Source organism: Balearica regulorum, chromosome 17 (genome assembly GCF_011004875.1).
Source record: "Balearica regulorum gibbericeps isolate bBalReg1 chromosome 17, bBalReg1.pri, whole genome shotgun sequence".
NCBI lineage: Eukaryota > Metazoa > Chordata > Aves > Gruiformes > Gruidae > Balearica > Balearica regulorum.
Genome location: NC_046200.1, coordinates 9,990,697 through 10,015,839, shown reverse-complemented (window position 1 = coordinate 10,015,839; position 25,143 = coordinate 9,990,697). Strand labels below are relative to the sequence as shown.

At 36.7% G+C, this 25,143-nt stretch overlaps 1 protein-coding gene across 1 annotated transcript in view; it reads left to right on the top strand.

Moving 5' to 3' along the window:
* Window positions 1-25,143, top strand: part of MAPK1 (mitogen-activated protein kinase 1) — a 36,548-nt gene that overhangs the window by 7,081 nt on the left and 4,324 nt on the right. Inside the window, exons 2-8 of the mRNA XM_075769532.1 lie at window positions 10,039-10,221; window positions 11,891-12,080; window positions 17,992-18,108; window positions 19,083-19,197; window positions 19,797-19,928; window positions 21,998-22,107; window positions 22,828-22,955. Of these exons, the coding sequence (XP_075625647.1) occupies window positions 10,039-10,221; window positions 11,891-12,080; window positions 17,992-18,108; window positions 19,083-19,197; window positions 19,797-19,928; window positions 21,998-22,107; window positions 22,828-22,944 (964 nt within the window). The 3' untranslated portion in view covers window positions 22,945-22,955. The remainder of the gene's footprint in view (window positions 1-10,038; window positions 10,222-11,890; window positions 12,081-17,991; window positions 18,109-19,082; window positions 19,198-19,796; window positions 19,929-21,997; window positions 22,108-22,827; window positions 22,956-25,143) is intronic.

Genomic DNA, 25,143 nt, shown 5'->3' with positions numbered 1-25,143 from the left:
AGAAAGAAGCTATTCTCAAACTCATCTTTTTGCAAGTTACATTAAAAGCCAAATATGCATTACTTCATTATCAGCTTTGACCAGGCAGATTAGTAAGATCCAAGTAGTAATAAGTCATTAACTCAGGTGGGGGGTTATTTGATGAGATATTGGGACATACTTTGGCAAGACGAGGTTTGTACTCCGTCAGCATGCAGTAGGTTGGTTTCTGTTTCAGGGAGCATTCCTGTCTCCACCCCTTTCCGCTGGGTTTCGAGAGCTAGGGCAGAGGCAGCCTCACGTCCCCTGCAGAAGGGACTACACCCCGGCTGCCACCCGGACAGGCTTCTGGTGCCCTGGCTGCCTCCACGCTGGCCGAAGGAAGGGCTTCCAAAAGGTTGCTGTGTGCTCCCCAGGCCCGGTGGCCTTTCAGTGGTGGATGCAATACTGATTTGTGTGTCTGTGTGTATATATATATGTGGCTTGTAGAAAGGCTTTACTAGAAATAGCGTTCTATTAGATTTGGACAGAATCTCCCACGGCAGTCCAGTTTTTGACAGAGTTGTGCATGTGTTTTTACTATCTATCTTGTTTAGCAGTACCTAAAATCAGAACAACCTAAAATCTATTAAGGGAAAAATCTCTTCTCTTGGAGGTTCTTCTTTTGTGTTTTAAGATAATTTTCATAAAATACTGAAATACTCTGTGGTGATTAGAATGCAAATGAGAGTTGTTGTTACATCGTAGAAAGTAATTTGTCTGTGTTGTGGGTATGTTTTAAGTACCAGCAACTTGCAATTAGCCTTACAGTTTATAATATGCAATTACTTCATTTTACAGTTTTCCTTAAAATTAGCAGCTGTCACTGCAGTACCTTACTGCTCGCTTGTTTGGAGGGAAGGCAGTTTGCTTCACCAAATATTGCTGATGTGTCCTGAGTAAAACTTGAAGTCATTTGAGCACTGCAAATCAATAGTCCCCAAACTATTCTGTCTGGAATTTGCCCAATTTTATTGGGATTTGCATGGTGCAGATAACCCCAAACATCATTCAGGCTAACTTTATATTGGATTTTTCTGAGTGTTTCATAACAGTGAAATATCTTCCTTCTAGTTACAGTAGCCAACATGTCTTAATATTGATACTCTGTCTGAACAAAACACAAACTGTTAATATATTGAGGAGCTAGGGTTTACTGTTGGCATGTCTTTTTAAAATGATCGAAAAAAAACATGCCTTGTAAGCTGATGAAGAGAGGTAACTTCTGATAGTGAAGAGATGCACACGGTGGTAGTGGTTTGAGGTTTGTTTTGCAAGTGGAATAGTGAACAGAGTGGACAGTAGCGATGAGCTTTCTCTAGTGCTTTGATAGTTTTAATTTTGCACTGATGTTTCTACAGGTTTAGGAAAACCTCTGCTGCTAAGTATGCATGAATGATTTTGTTCAGTGATTTATTGCTTTATTTGATGTGGGAGTGAAATACTGTGAACTATCTCTTCTGAAGATTTATATCGTGGAATCAAATAAGCTAGTTACTGAAAAATATAGTAATTGTCTAGATTTTGTGGGTTTTTTCATTTTCCTAGTGCTGATTTTAGGAGTAGTATTTGGGATATAAGTCAAATTAGAACCTTGTTAGACAAAAGAGTAAACCCCATTGGGGGATTTTTTTAATACCATTACCACTCACAGCTCTCTGGTAGTGCTCTCCCTTCTCTCTAGAAAAGGGAAAGTATTTCCTACACACATTTATAGTGCCTGCTTTGCTGCTGGGGTGGCGTGGTGGTTGTTTTCCAGGCTCTGGAGTAACACTGGTTACATAACTGACCTGTCCTCGCTGTCTCGGTGGCTTTTTGTTGCCTCTTGAGAAGCCAGGCACAGGAGGAGGAAGTCGGTGCTGTGTCGACTCGTGTGTTGAGGTTTAACTTTCATGACAGTCGGGCCCAGACACTTAAGCTGTGGTTTCCATGACTGACTTGTGCACGTCTCAGGCTGTGCTGCTTCTTAAAGGCGCAACCTTTTCTTTTGTGCCTCGGGTCGTGTTGTTCCTTCCTCCGCTCTTGTGCTGGTGCTTACACAGGTGTAGTTAGCTGTGTTGGAAAAGTTACTTCATATAAAATAAAATTTAAAGGTGGTTGATGTTACTGATGCAAAACCCTGTGAGTGCTAGTGCTGACACAGGAAAGGAATAGGAATATGCAGGTATTATTGGAAATATTGGCAGCGGAGAACCCATAAACCTCTAAAATGAGGAGGATAAGTGGGAAGGCAAGATGTAGACAAAATACTAAGATGTAAGAGTTGCCTATTTTCTGAAGACCAACTTCAACTGAAGTGGCATAAAGTGGAGTAGGGATATATGATGATTTGAAGTCACTGTGCTTCACAGCTAAAGGTATGGAAAGAAAAATACATATTAGAAGAGATTTTTTTATTAGAAGTGATCTTTTTTTCCCAAACAACTAAGGTTGATCAAAACACCATGAAATTAAATGACATCTTTAGCCAAGCAATACAGAACCTTGGGTGAAATAGCTAATGTTTTTCTAATACTAATGTTAAGGTGTAGTTCTAGAATCTCTGCTCTTCATAGTTCTGCTTACTAGGTGCTAACAAAACATAAATCACCTGGTCTGCCACACCCAGGATTATGAATTGATTGAGTTTCTGGCAAAAGTAATTTATTTGACAGACTCCATTTTGCACGAATAGCTATGTGTTTTCAAAATGCTATGAGTAATCTAAGGAATTAAACTATTAAGTTATTATTATGTGCGTAGTAAATAATTTAAAATTGTAATGCTTTGAAACGTTCCATTAGATTTTACTTTGCAAATTCTGAAAAATAAAATTGGGCCATTGTAACCTGTTAGAATTATTTGAGTAGCTATATGAAAACAAATCTCCTATAGGAGGTTACAAAAGAGCCTTAAGAATTTGTGGCATGAACGGCAATAACCTGTAGTAGATCAGAAACTGCCAAAGAGTAAAATCACTTATAAGTAATTATTCACTTTTGTCATGGGAGGAAAGAGGTGGCATAATTGTGCCAGAAACCTTTAATATTAGGATATTGAATATGAGAAAGATGACTGAAGAAGTAGGTGGTAAAGGTGAAGGTTATGCAGTTACATTTTGACCCAATAAGTTTGAGGTTAACTAAAAGCATGATAGAGCAGTTTGATTACTTGGGCACCTTGCTATGGACTTGTGATAAAAATAAAGGACACTGGTTTAGAAATTATATTTCTTTTCTCTCCTGTTAGAAAAGAAAATCAACTTTACAAGAAATAGAAACAAAAATAGTTTGTTTAGGTATCTTCTATAATAAAAACAAAACCATAGCAGTGATCATTTGGTAATGAGCAACAGATAAAAAGGGTTAGGAACATGGATAAACTCATGAGGAGTTTGTAAAGTACAACAGCTGCTTTGCAGAGGGGTCATGATAAAAAGTGTAGAAACAGGGATTCGTATTTTCTTAGCCCCAACGCAATAATCTGTCCACTGATACTAGAATCCTAATAAATGAAAAACTGCTTTGAAAAACCCCAAATGACACCAAAACAAACCCAACATTTTCAAATAGCATGCAGTTAGGGATTTCAGGTAGGGCCAGATTAGTACTACTGCAAATTGGATCACATCTACTATATAGTTATTTTAATGTTCTCTTGTTGCTCTGTCTTCCTCTGCTGCCATTTTTGTAGCATGAGATGCAAAAAAAATGGGGAGAAATTGTCAGTGAGTTTCAGTGTCTGCCGGCAGCCATATGTCACGGCAGTGCATGTTCTTTTTCTTTCCTTGACAAAAACAAGACAAGATAAATCTGAGGTCATCTTGTAATTTATAACTTGAGGTAGATTTCCAACGCACTCAACAAATGGTGGAGAATTCAGCAATCAGATAATAAGAGGTCCATCTCTTAAACACTCAAACTTTTGGCAATTCAGTACATAATTCTTGTGTTTAAGCTTACTGTGAAGTATCCCAATTTTGAATTTAAATTTTTTGGCCGCCTTTTTAATTATAAGCTATTAGTGCTTATGCATGTTTTCCAAAGACTGAGAAGATAATACGTACAGCTGTCTTTTAATAATCAATGGGGATGTCTGTAGCATAGCAATAGATAAGTCAAGAGTGCCGAATTACAACTTATTTGACTTTTGTCCCTCAGAATAGGATGAAAAAGTACGTGGTGCTTGTGTGCTTAAAGTTATTACAATGTTTTCATAGCTTGAAAAGCAACTAGAGCCTCAAGGCTGAGTTGGGTGGGGTTTTTTGGTTTTTGTTTTTTTTTTTTTTTAAAGACTCTAATATTTAGGTAGCTCTCCATTTTCATGGATCTATTAAGTTCCCTACATGGTAGGAATTAGTCTGTAAAACTAAGTCTCTAATGGAGAAAAGTAGAAGCATATTAAGATGCCCTTATTTCTATAGCTTATTTCCTGAATTCACAGCTGAGAAGCCTGGGAGATGTTCTGTTATTGAGAACCTTTTCTAGAGAAAGCTAATAAATGAAAAACTCTGAGCAAGTCATGAGTCGTCTTTTCATAAACTGAGGTCTGTTAAAACAAGGCAAATATATCTTAATATGAATAGGCACATATTTGTTTTAAAACCAGGTGCTGATTCTCTAAGTTTGTGCTAATAAAAATGGTTTAATGAATAATATACTTATTTATATTCAAAAATATTATGAATAAATGGAACAAAGTAACAAATATTTCTAGTAAACATAGGTGTTTACCATTGGGGACAAAAAGTGTATTCAGCGGTATAAAAATGACACATTACTGGATGTCCTCAAATCTGAAACTGACTACTTTTATCCTTTTTCCAGTCTGTCTCTTTGGTAAAAGAATAATACACTGTAGCTGTTCCCTGCACCCTTACCACCACCTTTCCTCACCCCCCAAAATTGTAGTGAACAGTCTGTTATGGTACTGCAGTTTATTACTATGACATAATACTGTATTTTTCTTACAGCAGTATTAAAAATAAGTTTAAGCTATTTGCACTGTAACTTGATAAATATCAGCACGTTGTACTTGATAAATATCTGTGATCGAGCTAAATGTAGACTGAATGAAAAGATTAAAGGTCTTCATAGATCAGCTTGTTTGCTAGGAATTATTTTTGCCTTTCCTCTCCTGGTTGCAAGCAGAATTATTCAGTATTTCAGAAAGATTCTTATCCCTGAATATGCTCTTGGAATCTTGTTTCCACAGCAACGCAAAGCTGCTGATAAAACATCCCTTTTAAACTTCAAATCAGTCTTTTATTTAGAGCTGTAATTAGGATGTTTGCCGGTAGCATTGTGTATTTTTATGTGTATGTATGCATTTGCTGAGAGCAACCATAAGGTGAATAATCCTAGAAGTGTTGGAAGAATATCCCATGATGGGGTAAGCCTTCAGGTAGCATGGCAGAGGAGCGTACTGAAGATGGGGGTGCCGACAGAGTAGGCAGTTGTTTTTCAATGGTTATATGAAGAAACAGCCCTCTGTGGGATGCAACCATTGCCAGGAGCTGGCTCCTTTCCTCCCGGCAGCTGCAGCATGCTCTCACTTGTTCCAGTTCTGCTCTGAAATGAAACACGTGAAGAATAGAAATGGATGGAAGAACATGCAGCAGCCATTGTGGGTAGAAGGAGCTAAGCTTTGGCACTTGTCCCGATCTGTCTGGTGAAAAGCTTTCCTTCCTTGAGAAAGAATTAATGGGAGAGGGGCTACGTGTCAGAGGTTCATCTTAGTGATTAGTATGCTGTTTTCCTTAGACTGCTCAGATACTGTGGTGCACTTTCTGGTCATTGCATTTGGAAGCAGCCCCATCCTGGACTTCTTTTTAAAAAGGAAGTTGGTACCAGAGCAGTCGAAGGATAAAACACTGGCTTTAAAAGTTGTGTGGCGCAACTTCTTGGGTTATAAATGTTCATTTATTTTGTACAGCTGTGCAAGATGCTTTACTTAGTCAAAACTTTGGTTTGTATTTATAAGATACTTAATATTAGGAATGATAAACCGTACTGCTAGAGCCTGTATTGATTTTCACATGGTGTCTTAAAAGTATCTAAATAATACGGCTATCGCAGGTTGTCACAGGATAGTAATCACAGCTTGAAATAGGAATAATTTTGTGTATACTAGGGTTGGGCAATTGCAAAATCTACATTTAAATTTATCACATTACAGATAAATAGCACTCACAGCTGAATGGTTGCATCAGCTTGTGAAGCTGCACATCATTTGGGGTGGAAATAAGTCCCTCCTGAATATTTAAACCATCAGTAACTAGATTCATCATAATGAGATTAACACACAGAGTGTTAAAGGGAAAGTTCTGTGTGCAGGGATTGATATATACGGTTAATGATTAGAAACTAAAAGCTATAGATTATCACTCTAAAAGTTGTTAGTGTGTGAACTGTTATTCCCACTTTACAGATTTTTATCTTCTCTGGAAAAAAAGTCTAGATAATTGAAGGTTCTTGCATTTAGAAGGCAGTTAACTGCTTCAGTGAAAACATAAGCAGTTGTTGTGAGATTTAGTAGAAGCTGAAAGTCCAGACAACTAGGTTAGACTGTGCACAGTGGGGCAGCACTTCCAGAATGCAAATCATCTAAATTTAGGACACGCTCGGTGGTGTATGGGATGTATATGTGGAGCTGTTCCTATTTGGACTGTAGGGGGAGCACAGGTGGTTATTAGTTGTAAAATTAGATCTCTAATTCTAGCTACAGCTAAGCAAGATGAATCCTGTGTTAAGTGACAGGTAAGCTGTTATATTAACTGCAGTGAGTTAATGCATCGAGGGTTTGGATTTGCACTTTTTATAGTCGCTTAATTTGTGAACACTGCAAATGGACACTGTGTGAGCAGCATGTTTCTTCAGCAGAGTTTTGGAGAGTAGTAGGTAAATGTGGTGTTGATGGCAGGTAGCAGTTGGATGGAGATTGTGAGGAATAGGGAAAGCTTTGAGGAATGGTTCTGTCTGACCTACAAAGGACCCAATTTTGTTAGTTTGTGGTGTTTCCTAGGTAGTGAAATAGATATTACTAAATGGAATAGATATGCTATATTGCTATATATAATAGATATATGCTATATATATAGTGCTATATATATATGCTATATGGATTCATAGGCCAAATAAGTGTCTGATTGTAGTGTGTGTGTGTGAGAGAGAACACATGACTTCAGTTCTACTGAAGTTCAGTCTAATATGCAGCTTTTACAGTTTTCTATAGCATGCGTCAAATTGAAAAAGTACTGGTTTTTAAAGGGTCACAGTTCACTCAACTGTATTTGCTTTGAGGGCTGCGAATGGAGTTAACTTTATAATACCAATTCTCTGTGTATCTGTATTGAGCATGATACTTAAAATATTATGAAAGTGTACCTAACTACTTGTATGATTAGCTGCTTGCTCATAGGCATCGAGATAATCTTTCATACGTTTAATCAAGTTACAGAAAACCTCATATTTCAGAAAGTGTGACAACAAATAAATTGAGTGTCCCTTTTAATGTTTCCACTAGGTAGTATTTTGGTTTTGCTCTCCTTAGCTGAGGCTTTGCAGTGGTAACAGCAATGCATGCTTAGCTACATTAGTGTGGTGAGATCTTCTGATATGAACAGAAAAATGACTTTATGCAAAATATACCCTGGAGAGGAAATTGATTGCATCTTTACTGCAAATGCAAATAGTCAGCTCTTTTCCACACTGAATCATCTGTTTTATAGTTGAACCATCTGAAAGCAAAATTATCCATCCTTTTTAAATAACAGCATAAACCTCTTGCTAAGAAAATGCTTCAAGAACTGTAAGTGAAACCGCTAGAAGAGAGGAAATCTTGGTATATTTAATTGATGGATTCAAGTTCATTGAATCTGTACAAGGAAAGCTGCCTATTTTTCATCAATAACTAACCTTTGCTTGAGAAACAATAACTTAGAGATTTATCAAATATTGTAAGAGATTAGGAGCTTTTATTTAAGCAGCATCGATTGGTAAATACTGGCATTTTGCCTTTTTCTGCTCTGCATAGCTGCTGCTGTCCAGTACTTTGAAAGGAGGTAAGATTCTGCATTGTGGGAGAAAAAATAGGCTTAAGTCGATACAAAGAAGGAGATAGGAGGTTTGCTTATAATAATAAAATGGTCCATTTCTTTCCCAAATAAAGCTTGTTCATGCTTTGGAATAATTTCTAGTTTTGTTTTCTGCTTGTGACTTACCTTACTGGTATATTGTAAACACCACAGGTGATTAACTGATTAACTAAGAAAATTACTGTAGACAAAATGCTCTTGAAGGCTATACCAAGTTCCACTTATTGGACTTTGTCATTATCTATTTTGGGACTATGAACTGTTAATATGTTATCTATACATATGTAATAGCAACAGTTGTAATGAATACTTGCTTAGCATTTGGAATTTCAAAGCACCGCATGAAGCATTTGAGTTCAGTGTTTCTACAGGCAAATAAATTGTGCAGTCTGTCTGTGGTTACAGACCGGAGTTACGGATGCAGACAGGTCAAAGTGATTCTATGGAAAAATCATGCAAAAAAGGATGTCACTACATATGCATGAGCTGTATGAAGATCTTACTGGCGGCACAATTTCTATGTCATTTTTAATAATGAAAGTGAGAAATGTTAAACACTTTTGCATATGCTGGTAATAGTACTGTCTCAAAAACACCTTGTTGCACCATAAATCTACATAGTGGTAGAAGAACCTTGATGTGGCTAGGCATTTGATATTCCTTTTAGGTCTCCTTTTCTAATTGGATTTTCACATTTCATTCCGCTTTACCTGATCACCAGATACCTGGACATCTCAGCAGAGTAAGGCCAATTAAGAGAGTTTCAAAGAATATTCTGGGACTTGATTATAGAAAATTTGTAGAAAGTAAAGCCTGTTTGGCTAGAATGTTTATATTTTTATATGAAATACTTGAGGCTAACAGAAATGTTTAAGTGTAGGCTTGATTATTTTTTAATTTCCAAACAATGCAGTAGTGAACAAAAAGAAATTTGAAAGGAACAAGAATTGTATATACGTATTTAAATTAGAATTAATTAAATTACCATATGCTTTTAATAAAAGAAATTATTATAATTAGATGCGTTGTCATTCATATAAGCCCATAGAAAACATCCTAAAATTTGTAAGGATTCATAACATTTTTACTAAATAATAACCTGAGTCTAAACTTTATAAAATTATGTATGTTTTACTGAGCCTTTTTACTAGGCTCAGGCTGTGATATTCTTTATAAATGTGTAGGCATTTTGAACAGAAATACTGAGACTGCTTTATTGGTATAGCTAGGAATGCTGTTCTGAACTGCTGAAATCACGGTACTGTAAAGGTAGCAGCCAGTGTGTTCGTTGATCTGGGTCACAATCACTATTACCTTGTTGTGCTGCCGCTTGCTTTGCTTCATGTGTGTCATCTGCTAACATTCTTTCTCTTCCCGAACTCTGTTACCTTTGGAATTGAACTCGGGAAGTTGTTCTCAAAAATTCTCCATCCCTTTTGTTCTTCCATGTCTGTTCTTCTTGGAGGTGCTGACAATGTAGCTTGATAGAGGAGTAAAAGGTTGTGGCAATTGGAATTACTTGCAGGAGTTAGACGTAGGATGTGGAATTCTGCTGCCTGAAAGACAATTTCTGAATGCTTTTCTGCACCCCAAAGTGAATGGGTTAACTCAAGATGAACTTTTTCTCTCAAAGTTCTTCTTGATTAGAGCATATAGAAAAAGACTCAAACTTTTTTGTTCCACAGGCTGATAAAGAAGATAAATGCTTTTTTCTTTGTTCCTTTTCTACCTGAAAATCAGCAGACTCCAAGTCAGTTGGGAAAGCTAATGACTTGTAGATACCCAAATAGGCTAAAAAAAAAAGTGCCACTGTCACCTCTCCTCATTTGATAAAAATAAATGTAAAACAATGTGCCACCCCTATATTCAGTTGAATTTGCATTCTTGCTTTCTGAATTGAATGAATTTCATATCCCTTGCAATTAATGTTATTGTTTCTCTTCTAGTTCTGCCTATGATAACGTCAACAAAGTTCGAGTTGCTATAAAGAAAATCAGTCCTTTTGAGCATCAGACGTACTGCCAGAGAACTCTGAGAGAGATTAAGATCCTACTGCGCTTCAGGCATGAGAATATTATTGGAATAAATGATATTATCAGAGCTCCGACTATTGAACAAATGAAAGATGTGTATCCTTTCAAAGTTTTAAGTTATTCTTCATAGTTAGTGATGGTTGTTGTCTTCTGTTTTGATTATTTCGTCCTTTTCATCCTCTTCCTTACTAAACTTTAATAAATGTTGCTTTCTATTATTGTAAATTGAAAGGGAAGTTTATAGCTTTTGATGGGTTTATAGATACATTGATAGATTTGATATGTAGGTGAACGCTAGTTTTGTTTCTTCTTTTCCAGGAAAAGAAAAAAATGTTTATTCTTATCTTCCAAGGCAAAGAACTCAACATTGTAGAGATGATTCAGTTTAGTCACTTCATCCTAAACTATATTTGCCCTTGAGAGCTGCTGTTAGAACTGATTGCTTTGAGGAGAAAATAAAATGGCCACTTTGCTATAATTGTCTAAAATTTTCTTAATAGAAGGGATACATTGGGGGGGTGTGTGTTAAAATAAAACAAAACATGACCCCCAGTTTTGGAGTTCTTCCTGCATATGTGAAAATTGGAAACTGCACATGAGCAAGTAAACGCACTTGCTTGATTAATATATGCAAATCTGGCCTTTTTGTTATACTAATTATTCTTTCATGGGAAACTTGGCTTTGTGTAGGTATAACTTCATGTGGATATCTAATGTGTGCAGTAGTCTTAGCTGGGAGACTATACTTGAGATACAAGGCCTAGCTTAGAGTCTAATTTCCCCAAGTTTGCGTGCTTTGGTTCCTATTGGTTTTGCAGGTCTTTGCAGATGTCTGCCCAACAAAACACATAAGTGCATGCATGCAGAAATTGAATTGAATCTAGGTCAAATGTTTTCATAAATTGTCAATATATTATTTGAGGTCAGTCGGTCTTATGTGCGGTTCAGAGGTTGTGTTTCTGTGACCATTTTGACTAATGTAAGTGCATGCTGCCTGTAAGAAGATGTCCTAGTTGTGTGATCCAATCTGAATACCCAGAGGAGAGGATGGGAACACCCAATTGGAATGGCAATAGTAGTGTGTTTTCATGAAATCCTGTTTTGGTGAAAAGTGAACATAGAACTACACCCCAAGGGTTTTGCAGCCAAATTGAATTAAGGGAGAATAAAATTTTACTTAAATAATTTCTGCTAAAGCAGGAAAAAGTCCCTTTTCTTATGTTCATTCCAATCATTAAAAAAAAGTAATCTGAAAATATTAGGATTTAATTTTGTTAAGCAATTTAACATAATAAATATATAGTAAAAGAAGAACAATAGCTGAATTTTTGAAGTGGAGAGGTGGCAAAGACGACTGATCAGAAATGATCAGATCTACCTTCATGCTTTTATGCAACTGGAAGGAAGTAGCTCAGAAGCTTATTACTCATTAAATTAAAAACCAGTCTTTATTTCTTGGCAAGCAAGATAGGAATCTGATCATGCTAAGATTCCAATAAAAATCAGTCTCTAATATAAAGAAATATAGAGGTTTATGATGATTAATTTGAGAGGACCACATGCTGATATCTCTCAATTCTGTAAAGGTCTGCATCATGTAACAGGCTTGATTTGATTCAAAACTTCTAAAACAAGAAGCAACTACACAGTTTGATAATTGTCATGAAACGAGAAAAATTGTTACAGAAGGTTCACCTGGTACTGTATGTTGATATGTAACATGACACCACTTTTTTTTTGCTGCCTTACATCTGATGCCTGACAGATACATTGTGCAAGATCTTATGGAGACAGACCTTTACAAGCTCTTAAAGACTCAACACCTCAGCAACGACCACATTTGTTATTTCCTTTACCAGATTCTGAGAGGGTTAAAATATATCCATTCAGCCAATGTGCTTCATCGTGACCTCAAACCTTCGAATTTGCTGCTTAACACCACTTGTGATCTCAAGGTTAGTTGAAATTTCTTGGAAATTTTGCTCCCATGGTCTTCATAAACTACCTATTATAACCATGAATGTGGTTTTGTTACTGGGGATTAATGTGATTTTTACCCTGGAAAGAATGCCAAAATGTCACTGGTTTTAATAAAGTAATTATTAAAATTTGAATGACTAAGAATTCACTGTTATGCTATTTTAATGGGTGCATCATTGTTTCCATCTGGAGGCTGACTTTGAAACAGCCTGTTTGAAAGCTAGGTGAAAATACTTGTCTGAAGCAGAACTGTGTTTACCTAGAAAGTAAACTCAAAAGTCTGTATATTTCATGTCTTGGTTTCTCTGTGTTTAAACTGTTAATTGTTCAGTGTTGGAAGAGACCTTCATATTAGTGGGCATGTGAAATTCAGTGCTGATTAAATGCACAGCAATTACTTGGAGAGAGAACATTCCTAATTTCCAGTGACGGGCTCTGCTCTAGTTAATACTACAGAAGGATGATCTTAGAGCTGTTATGATTCTTGGAAAATGTTAGCTCAGTGCTTGGTGGCATTCAGTAAAGCAAACCAAGTGTGAAGAATTAGAAATAGAGAATAAAACCGAAAACATGCCATTCTATAATTTTCAGTTGTTTTTGAGTCTTCAGTTCTGTGTGATCATAGTGATAACACTTCTCCCTGTGATATCCTTTTAAAATTATTTCAGAGTACTTGTCTCCATATCAGGAGGAACTATTTAGCCCAGGTCTCTTCTGCTGAAAGATACTGCTTGAGGAAAAAAAAGAATACAATAGAATTTGATAAAATTGTTAGTGGCATAGGGAGGGAGCATAGAGAACAGTTGTTCACTGTCTTTACCTATTAAAAAGGCAGGGGGGGAATGAAAGGAGCAGGTGGCATGCTCAGAGTGAAAGGACATAGTAGTTAACTTGCAGCATTCTTAAGCTGTGGAATTTGGTACCAGAGAGCACTGAAGATGTTACAGGTAATGTGACTTAAAAAAATCCACCAAGCAAGTTAGAAGAAAAAGCTAGTTTACAGTCCCATGGTGGCAAATCCATGGAAGATGAGAGACTAGTAGAGAAACACTGGAGTGTGTTCCCTTTTACACTTTATGTTATGTATTTGCTGTTGGGCACTGATGGAGCAAGATTATGGAGTTTATATTGCTTTGATCTGATACGGTACAACTGTCTTTGTTGCATACAGTGTTGCACCTAATTACACTTTGTTTTTTATAGTAGCTTTAGCTTTCTCATTAAAAAAAACCAAACAAACAAACCAAAAATACCCTCTTCAAAATGTAAACCAGTTGCTGGCTGTAAAAGTTTGTTACAATTCCATGAAAAGTCCTTGCTGTTCGTATGCTGGTCCATTCTTAATACTGTCTACATGATCGGTTTGCTTTACATTCCCACTGCTACTTGTCAGCTTTGCCTAATGCACAGTGCTGCTGGACTGGTCACCTCTGACTCTTGCTATGGGATTTCAGCAGCTGTTGTTACATCAGATCCCTTCAAGGCATTAACCCCTTCATGAAAGAAATGGAGTAAAATCTATGTCTGTGTGATAGAAGCAGGAAAGAACAGTTTGAGTGTAGCTCTGTTATGTGCAATTAAAGGCAATAAAATAATAAAAGGCAATGTTTTAACACAAGTAAGATGGTCATGAAAAAGAAGGTAAATACCTGTATGGCAAAATAATACGATATGACCTTAGTGAGTACTGTTCCAGTTTCTTTATAAGATTTTATAAACAGCATGCCACTGTGATATGCACTTCCTAGTGCAGAATATGGTAGTCTATATGACAGAGCATATGCTTTTTCATAACCTAAAGGGAACTCTGCTGTTTTATTACTACTGCATCTAAAGTTTAAACAACAGAATTGGAGAGAAAACTAGTATGTTAGGCCTTGTCTAATGAATGCTGAACTTGTACTAACTTGTTTCTTTTAGGGCTGTTCTGCAAGTCTGTCTCAGCCATGTACATGTGTGTGCTTACAAGGTTGATTATTGTACATATACTCAAAATACAGCATACTGCGAAAATGAACAACTTAAAATCACACTTTTGGAAGAAAGTTTGTTCATCTTCAATGGTAATGCTGTTAGCTTCTTTCTTTAATGTGAGAGAGAGCTGTTGATCTCTTCTGGAGCTCAGACTCCTACAGGTTGTAACCAGAGCTCCTTCTTTCTTCTCCCTTAAACATGATCTTGAGTTCTGGATCATAGATTCCATTTCCAGGAAAGAAAAGTATGAGTCTCTATTGACACAATTTGTCTGTGAACCTTGTAGCTGGTCCTAAGCAGTTGAAAGGCTCAGGGCAGAAGTGCAGAACCTAACACTGTTTCTGTTTCCTTAGGCTATGCTACAGACTTAATGAGACCTTAAATATGACTTACCACATGGTGAATGAAAGTTTGTGAAAGTACATCATTTGATTTAACTACTGTCTCTTGTTAAATATTTTCAGTGAAAGATTGGATTTGACAGTCCATGAAAACTACTGCCTTGGAATCTCTCTCCACTGAGAGTCCTGGGTAATAAAGATACTGGTCTTCTCTTTTGCAGCCTGGCATTTTTCCCATGAATGACATTAATGTATATGGGCATGCTACAGGCTGGAATATACTCTAAAATAGTATCTAACATCTTTAGAAGTATTTTCAGATGCTTTCATGATTATCTGCATCCAACAATTTGACCTGTTTAGAATTTTTGTAAATGAAATAATTTACATAAAAACTATCATGACCATATAATTTTCCTAGGCTAGTGGCATTAATATTTCAGAAAATGACATCAAAGTTATTTTAAACAGATTCTCAACTAGTATGTTGCAGTGTCTTCAGTGTACCAGTTTACTGTAGCTGAGAATCTACTTCTTTGACTTGGTTAAAACATTAAGACACTATATCAATGTTATTTATAAGTTGTGATTTTCTGTCTACATAGTGAATACTCCCAAGTTTTAAACATCCAAGAATTGTTAGATACTTCAATAACCTTTAAAGGAAGGTGACAAGAGAGGAGGTTTTTAAGGAAAACTGCAAGTTATTGTTTGTTTCAGGATTTTACCAATTACTCTAGAGACACAACTGTTTCAACTACCATCTTGTCATTAACAACTCAATGGCAGCCTCTCCTTTTCCTTTTATACAAATATATACATACACATGCGCAGACTAATCAATGATGCAACTTCAGATATTTCAGTGTATTAGTAGCACCGTTGGGTGTCATTTCGTTTGCTTAGTAAATGGTTGTATGTACATGATCCTCATAAATCTCCCCATCTGCTTGATGGCTTCATCCAATTTTAAGCCATCTGTGGTTTTAAAAAAAAACACAAAACAAAAACATACCTGATACCGATTGCAAGAACTGGAAGTTTTCGAGAACTGGAAGCTAAATATATAAATAGGATGCTGGCACTTTCTTTGTTTAGTGGGTAAGTTATTCCTTCTCTCTTAGTAGCATCTGTTAGTGTCTCTTCAAGGCATGAAGCACTGACAGACACACCTGGGTCTTTCACTATGCAGTTTTTTATTTCTGCTATGATTTAGTCAAAATGCCAAGAAAACTTTACCTGTTATTATGTTGCGCTCTCAATTTTTTTTTTCTTCTTTTGTTTTAGTTGTGATTGAGAAGCCCACCTTCTTCTGGTGCTTTGACTTTTACCAATTATTTTTCGAACAGGCATAATGGACTCAGATTTCTCCCCCACCCCCAATAGGATAGCTGCTTTGTTACATGTGTTCTGTGGCCACAGGGCAAGAACTGTCTGCCCTCACTAGGGCAGTCAGTCTCTTTGCTTGGACCCTGGCACCCAGGACTCCAGGCAGAATGCTGGCCTCCCCAGCTCCTCCTTTATTCTGCCCTGCTAATGCTCCTGGTCAGCTCTGCAGCTGGTGAAAACACTGCTGACAGCCAAATGCCTCTTTCTTGCAGCTTCAACCTTGATGCCTTTCTCACTAATGGTGTTTCTTCTTTTCTGCTTAACCTGTTTCTGCTCTAGTCAGCAGGGGCTTTTTGTCATTTTAATGAGCCCTCTTTGTCACTAATCTTCCTTTCCATCCCATGTGCGTTTTTCTACTTGAGAGATTCACAGACACCTTCTTTAATTCAGTTTTCTCGTAACTGTGGACCAGAGAGTGTCTGTCTTTTGTCTTAATAATAAGAAATCACAGCACTTTCTTTGCATGTGCGTAATACTATAATTCTGTACGAGTCTCCTTGCCTATAGTCTTATCTGGCTTTTTTCTGAGACAGAAGGAAGAGGTTGCAACAATTTTGTCTGCCTGCATAATTATTTTCTGAAGTCCATAAAGTTGTCCTCTATCATTTCTTCGCCTCTGTCTTTACAGGAGACTCTTCTGATTATTTGTACTGATTCTCTTTATGTAAGCTGCTAATTGCACACAAGGCAGCTGCTCTGTTTCTGTAGCCTGGGAAAACCTTGTCATGCTTGAAAGGGTTATTTTTGGTTTTGTTTTCTAAGGATTCAAGGGTTTGGTGTTTTGTTTTTGGTTTGATGGTTTGGGGTTTTTTTATATGTAGCTCAAGTCAGAGGAGTCATCCAATGCAGTCTGGATTTTGAATGTTATGATTGCCTCTTCTTCAGTCCCTCTGTTTATTAAAAGTCGGCTGCTGAATCTTGTCTTTCAGTTGTAACTTTTAGTCGGCTGAATCACTTCTTCCTTAACTTGACCTATCAATTGTTTCACAGGCTGTCCCTCCAGGAAAAGAAAAGGAGTAGGTTGCCAGGGTACAATGAGGTTTCTGTGGTTTTGGTAGGATTATCTGTTACAGCCTTTATTGACTACAGCATACTATTACTTCACATTTTTAATGTAACCATGTACACTATGAACTATTAAAGAGTGAACTATTATAAAACGTATGCATCTGAGGAACCTCCTTACTATTTGCTACTCCTACATTTGATGCCTTGTTTTTCTGAGAGTGCATATTCTTTCATGCAAATATACTTCATGTGGAAATTGATCATTATCATAAATTGCAATTTGTGTGCTGGTAACAAAAGCATGTGAATGTGTCTAACATGCCGCTCAACAAACTTGCCGTTTACCTTTTGGAAGGCAAGAAAGGAACAGCTGCTGTGCTCTAGAACACTGTCTGTCTTGACATTTTCAATTTTCTTGATTTCTCTCTGGAGAGAGGACACTAAATAGCTCTGAAAGCCTTGGAGCCTCCATACCAGAGTATAGATAAAAAGACTTTTTTCCTTTTTGCTAAACTCCTCAGTTTAGATCAGAGTTTACTTTTCTTTTCATGGTTAGATAAAACTATTTTCCTGATATAGGGTTGAGAAATTTCTTGTGGGTTGTGGGTTTGTTGTGTTTGGTTTTTTGTTTTGTTTTTAAGCTCAGGCTTCCTTCAGCAACCTGTAATCTCTCCAGTCTACCATTCTCTCATGATTGGATAGGATGTTTCTCATGCAAAGATGCAGTTATGATGGTAACTTTTGTAAAAAAGGGGTACTGAACTTTGCTACAAATGTGTTGATTGGTAATTTTGTTTTCTGGAAATCTGAATCTCTTTTCATTTTCTGGTAAATTTCTAATAACAGATTGGAGTAGTATATCTTGCCACCTACCTGGCAGAGAAGTCGCTAAGTAAGCGGAACATAAATTGTGCACCAGGAACATCTTTCTTCTCCCAAACCATTTATTTTTTCTGGCCCCTGCATGGCCTAGTCAGTTACCCTTTGTACTATATCCAAAACATTTTTCTTAACCCTTGTGCAATAATTTATTTATAAAAATATAGGTTACCATCCCTGTATTTGTAGGTGTTACATCATGGGTTGGGGAAAGGTGAATAAGTAATGTTGTGGTATTGGGAGCTGTATGTCTAATATGCTCTTTTTGGTTTTTTCTTAATTTCTTTAAAACCAGATTTGTGACTTCGGACTGGCTCGTGTTGCAGATCCAGATCATGATCACACAGGATTCTTGACAGAGTATGTGGCCACACGTTGGTACAGGGCTCCCGAAATCATGCTGAATTCTAAGGTAAGACAACAGTGGGCTGCTCTGGTGCTTCTGTTGCTGGTTATTACCAATTTTGCTTTCCCCTCACCTTCTCTGTGTTTAGGATCAGAACACATGCGGTCTTGAGGAAACGTGGTAGTGGATTTGGAGTATAGCTCATGGCTTGCAATAAATTTGTGATTCCAGATATAATTATTTGATACTACAACTGAGTAATCACATACATGAGTTTCTATGTGTCCAGCTCTTCGTCAATCATGAGACTTTTGTCCAGCAAATCTCTTCTAAAGAGCAGAAGTACTAGTAATGAGAGCATTTTACTACTGTCTTCATTGAGGCTTGCAAATGCTGCCTTGATATAATCTTGACATCTTGATTTAGATTTAGAATGTATAATGAGGGTGAATCTGATTCTGAAGGCATGTGATCTTTGCTGTGTGTCAATCTTAATTGTATTCCCGTAGTATTAATGAAATCATCCCTTTGGGGTTTTTATGCTTGGAATTATTCTTATGTTCTTCTGTGGCTGTTTTAAGGTGTATTCAGTTCCTGTATGGTGCGAGTAATGGGTATCCTTCAGAACCTTCACATTAGTTTCTACGGCCATACGCTTGTTTGCAAAATACCCACGTGAATCTGTGCCTGTATTTTATATTCCTCAAAGACTTTATTGTTTCCAAAATTTATTAGTGTAAATTTGCTATAAAATTAGGGAGTCTCAAAAATTTGCAGTTGGTAATATGTTTAACTAAACTTAGAGAATCCTTTTGGAGAATCATATCTTGCATACTTCAGTTCTTCCTACCCCTTCGAAGTACTGTTTTGATATACAATTCTTAATTACTTCATTCTGTGCAGAAAAATCAAACAGCATGAACAAGTATGATTCATCTAAAAAAAAATATTTGTGTGTACTTTCAAAATTTACTGAAATAACATGTTGCTGCCATTATGCAAAAATTTCTTTGACAAAAGTGTTTTTGCTTTACTTGCAGGGTTACACCAAGTCTATTGACATCTGGTCAGTAGGCTGCATTCTGGCAGAGATGCTCTCCAACAGACCTATCTTTCCAGGAAAACACTACCTTGACCAACTTAACCATATCCTTGGTAAGCTTTATATAAAAGTAGCATTTCCACATCCCTCTGTCTTGTTCCATCTTTTCTGCCAACTAAACTGGTCTTGGTCACTCATTTCTCTTTCCCTTGTTGGTCAGTGTATAACGTGTGGATCTGCAGGCGTATCATCTGTTCCCTGTAGTTATTTCTGCAGTGATTTCTACAACAAATCATTGATTTTTGAGGGACAACTAGAGGATATGTACCAATTTATTTACTACATCATCAGGGATGTGTTTTTTTTTTTAAAAAACAAACACAACAAAAAACAACCCCAACAAAAAACCAAAACTCAGCTCAAATAATACTGTTAGGCCCAGGTCTATATCTATACACACACCACTTACTTGGATCTTTTAAACAGATTACTGATCATCAGAAAACTCAAATGCATTTGTTTATTTACAAGAAAAGATAACTTAAACCTTTTTAGTAAGTTTCTAAAAAAATTCTAAGGTATTCTGTCCTCTTAAAACATGTAGTCTGAAATCTTCTTTTCCGTAGTTTTAATACCGAGTTTTAGCAAATGCGATACAACTGCTTTAATGTGCTTTTTACAGAATGCAGTACTGTTTGTATTTATTTTTCAGGTATACTTGGATCCCCTTCCCAAGAAGATTTGAATTGTATAATAAATTTAAAGGCCAGAAACTACTTGCTTTCCCTACCACACAAAAATAAGGTACCATGGAACAGGCTGTTTCCAAATGCTGACCCCAAAGGTATTTTATGTTCTATTACGTTGTATCAGAACTTCAGAAATGGAAATGAGCACCAAAAGTAGTGGCAGGATGGGATTTTTAAAACCACCCTAAGAATTTATCTTTATCTGTAGTGGAAATAGAACACACAGGTCCCTTAAAACAGTAGTATAAATCTAATGTAAAATCAAACATGAGCATGAAACCCTCATACCAACTTCTCTTTTTAAAGCAATTCTGAACACAGGCATTGGATTTTGACATAGGCGTCAAACAAATCTGGACCTTTGTTTCTAAAACCAGATATGAGATAGCTGCTTATTGCTGAACTCAGTGTAGTTTGTGCAGACTGCATGTCAGTTCTAGATCAAACAGGGTAACATCAATCAAAGTATGAATCCTTCGGCAGCATGAAAGGTTAAAATTTAATGGGTTAAAAAATTCAAGTTTTTTCCATTTGGAGCAAGAGTTATAAAAGCAAGGAATGTAATAATTGTTGCCTTACTTAACAAGGCTTTAGTAAAGGGTAAATACGATTATGTTTTGCTAGATAGCTATTAACTTGCCTTTTAAATTCTACTTCATACAGTTTACGGATTCACAGTGCAGTGCTCTTTTTTTACCTGGTCTGACACAATTCATAAGTCACTTTTTTTTTTTTTTTTAAACCGGTATGATAATTTACTCTTAGTGAATATGATCAGGTACTGAACTACGACATAAAAGCTGATTTCTGCAGATGGAACTGTCTAGTCCTGATTATCCTCATCGTTCAGAGAAACAGCAGTGATTTATTCTGCTTTTATAATAGTGCTCATCAGTGTGAGAATTTTTACTGTGGGCTTCTGACAGCTCAAATTGTAGCAACGTTGATCTGCGTAGCTGCTAGGGGAACATGCTGCTTGCGTGACTTCTGCAACACCTTTTCATCTCTGTCTTCAGAGTAGCTTTGACAGAGCAGTTCTTTAAAAAGCTGTTTGTCAGTCATTTCAGTAAAAAGCATTCTGCACGACATGCGCTAGCATGGAGTGAGCACGTGAGTTTCCAGTGTTGAGGGAACCGCATCAAAATATTTAATGTTAATTGCTGTGCAAGTTTGCAGCTTTTTCAAGCTGCTGTTGAATGCAGTGGTAGAATTCTGTCTCCTCTGCAATGCTCAGTATGCATCGTATCGTGATGCAAAGTTACAACTACTTTACTGCAGTGAGAAGCCTTTAAGTAAGTTCTGTGTCATAAACGATGTGGTGATGAGAAGAGAAGGAATGGAATTCAGGATACTGCAGATATCTTCGGGCTTCTTGCTACTATAATCATTCTGTTTCTTTTCTTGGAGAAGGAAAATGCGTTACAATCAAAGTACCTGAACAGTTGCGGTAACTCTGGCTTGTAACATTTATCCAGCATTTCATCAGACCTCACTCTCTGTCCTACTGGATCTTCAAGTTCTCTATGGATTTTTCATGAGTTGTCTTCAACAGATTTTACCTGAATCTCATGAATATGAATATGTATGAATATGTATGGAGAGTATCTTCTAGGCCACTAGTTATGCTATAATAGTTCACTCTGGTGATCTAGAACTCCTAATGACTTCTGGATGACATAAGTTTTCTTTTCAGAATAAGAACATATTCTTGATGACTTATTTCAGAAAAGCTCTCTCTTGGTTTGGATTTTTGTGCCAAAAATCCAAAGCATCTATTTGAGTGAAAAAAAAAAAAAACCAAACCACCCTGATCTGTCCAGTTTCTGCTGTAGTTAAAACCGGATTGTACCGTAGGGTTCTCAGCGTTCTTTGACATTCATTCTGACGCTGAAGAGCCCTAGGAAGGGTCTGTACACCTCCAGTAGACCACATCTTGAGCTGTAGCTGAGGAAAGCTGTAAGATGGGCATAGGAAGATACTCAGCCCAAGTCAGAGGAAGCAAACTGCTGCTGTTACTGCTATTATAGCTGCGGAGGTCCAGCTGTAAATTAGCACAAAACTTAGGGTAGCGTGTATTTTCGATGTAATGTCAGTGTTTATAACACTTTTGTACTTTGGAGTGTGCATTAAACTCTTGCTCACTTTTTTTTTCCCCCCCTCTTAGCACTTGATTTGTTGGATAAAATGTTGACCTTTAATCCTCATAAGCGGATTGAAGTCGAGCAAGCTTTAGCCCATCCCTACCTGGAGCAGTATTATGATCCAAGTGATGAGGTAAAGAGTTGTTAAAATGTAAATGTTGATTAAATGACGCAACAGGGTATTTTCTTCATTAGTTTAAAGACAGTGTTTCTACTTCTCTAACGGAGGTGAAGAACGAATTGCATCAATTTACCAGAACTTTGTATTTCTTGTTCTAGTACAACATTTTGGAGGCACAACACAATAAATAGATGCTAAGGAATACTCTCCTGACAATGGAACTTCCTCAGCCCCCTATTTCTTGTTTCATAATGTCTGAGATAAAGGAGAATAACTGAGTTTGCCATCAGATTATGCATTTAAACCCCCCAAATCTGCACGTGCTGTGGTTTAGTGCACAGTTCTAATGCTATGTCAGATTATTTTTGGTGAAGAAGTAGGGGAGGAGGAAATAAGCTAGTTTTTTGTAAGGGACAGGTATGTTTATTCCAAGAAATGCAAATGTTTCAGATAATTTTTCTTCAGGTAGATGCAAAGTCATGAGCCTTTAACAAATATTATAACTGGTGGTTTGGATTTGAGTAGCTACTTACTGTGGTTTGATTAAAAATTTGGTAAACTAATATATAAAGCCAGCAAAGGACTAATAGAATGAGCTATTCCTTGAAGACTGCACAGTATTAGATAATTTTGTGAAGTACCTTTTCAGATTTTTTTTCTCTTAACAAGAACTATGTGAAATTCAACAGAAAAATATTACAAACAGTAATAATGTTTCTTTATGTTATTAAGCCTGTAGCTGAAGCACCCTTCAAGTTTGATATGGAGTTGGATGACTTGCCAAAGGAAAAGCTGAAAGAACTGATTTTTGAGGAAACTGCTAGATTCCAGCCAGGATATCGATCTTAAATTGTGCATAGGTAAGGTCACAGCAATACGAAACCATGCAGGCGGGGGGAGAGTTTTGGAACTTTGTTAGCACTGGTGAAATGTAGAACGTACCTCTTCTGCTGATGGGGTAACTAGCTGTTAGAGGATAGCTTTACGCTTATTCATTTGACCTCAGTCCTATTCTGTTATTGAAGAAACTTTAGTTTTGCTTACAACATTGAAATGTCTACAGGGAATCCAAGTAATTGTCTGAGATGTTTACCTAGTTTTTAGGTTACATTTAAGGAATAAGAATTACATTGAAATAGTGCTTCTCAGGATAAAAGCTATGGTAACGCTTTGAAATGCGAATTTTATTCAAGAAACGTTTGAAGGGGGCAATGTTCTTCATATATTACAGACTATTTTGTTGTATGGCTTCAAATAAATTTTTTAAAAAATCTTCCTTAAATGTAATGTACAGAGGAGAAATACCTTAAATTATTTTCAAGTGGAAAAAGAAAACCTACCATGAAACTTCAGTATGATTTAACTTCAGTTTTAAGCACCTCTGAAATAGTGTGAGTAAATAAGAATAGGTATCTAAATATTCATAAATTAGGTATGATTAATCTTCCTAATCTTTTGAAGATTTAAAATTTTAATTTAAAATGTAATGTACTGATATTCACTGTCTCTGACTTTTTTCTTTTTTTTTTTAAATTAATGAACTTAACTGGTCTTTATATACCACGAGGCTTGCAAGTCTCAGTAGTTTCATAGAAAATTGGTCAAATACTGACTTGATAATTTTTGTAATACTTGTGAAACTTCTGTGATACTAATAAAGTATCAAAGTTTTGTGACTGGAAAAGAAAACCAAACCAAAGATGACAGCCTAATCTAGGGTGCTGGTTTTATGGTCTTTAAAGTAGTTTCTGTGCTATTCTCCATCAACAGCAGTGTTCTACAGTCGCTGTGTTTTGGTGGCAGTTCCAGCAGAAGGGTTAGGTTTTGAGCCAGGGAGCTTCCTCACTGCAAGGACTCCATGGCTCTGACAGCAGTGTGTAGAAGCTCTGTTGCTTTGCTATAAGCAGTAATTCTTCTGCACTAGAAATGGGGTTTCAGCTTCTGCATTGCATATACCCCCAGTTCTTTATTTAACGATGAATTCATAGGAAAGAAAGAAAGAAGGTGGAAGAAACTTGAAAATGTAGGTTTTATTTACATAGGGTCAAGTCTGTTGCTACTGGCTTGAATATTCAAGTGTATAGAAGCTCACAAGTGAATTTCAATCTTTAGAAATACTGTATTTTATTTATTTAAGCTTACTAGCTAACATTTGAAACTGTTTTAAGAATTAAAAGTTAGGTAAGTCTGAGGTTCACACACCTGGCTCTTCCTAGTTGGGCATTGCCAATAGAAATAGACCTGGGGCACAGTAATGTGTGTGGTGCTTATTTCTCATCCGTGTTTTCTAAAGCTAGTTCTGTACAGGAGGCACTGGCAGTACACAGCCACATTCTGGAAGAAAATGACATAAACTTTTAGGAGTAAGATGAAACCTGTTACTAATAGGCCATAGTATCAGGGAAGGGAGAGCAGGTAGCTAACATTGTGGTAAATCGTAGTTTATGATCTCTCCTGCTTGCCTCTTTGCCCAGACCATACTTACCTAGGTTATATTAGGGATTAAGGGATAAAGGGATTAGGGATAAAGATATCGGTGATCCGGTGGTGACAGAAATTTCTGGTTTGCTAAAAATGTTACCTTTAAATGCTACTGTGAAGAGTTGATTTGGCCAATGTGATACTGAAATTTAAATATTGTGCTTAGCTGGCTAATGATATGCTGGTAATTTGTCCTAGTCATTCGTAGTTAGAATTATTAGCTATTCCACATCACAAGAGTTTGAACATGAGTAGCGGACATCCCAGTGAGGGCCAGCCCCCAGGAGTTGGCTTCAAATGGACAGTGACAGTCTCTTTCTCTGCATTTCTACTCCCCCTACACCCTCCCCCTGTACTTTATCAGCTAGCTGCTCTTGGTGTCTTATTTCTTGAGATTCAAAATTCCCCCTTGGCTGTAGTTTTTAGAGTTGAGAAGCAATGTGAAAATAACAGATTCTTCAGACAACCAAATAATATACTTCATAGTTATGATTAATCTTCCGAATCTTTTAAAGATTGAAAATTTTAATTTAAAATGTATTGATATCCACTGTCTCTGACTTTTTT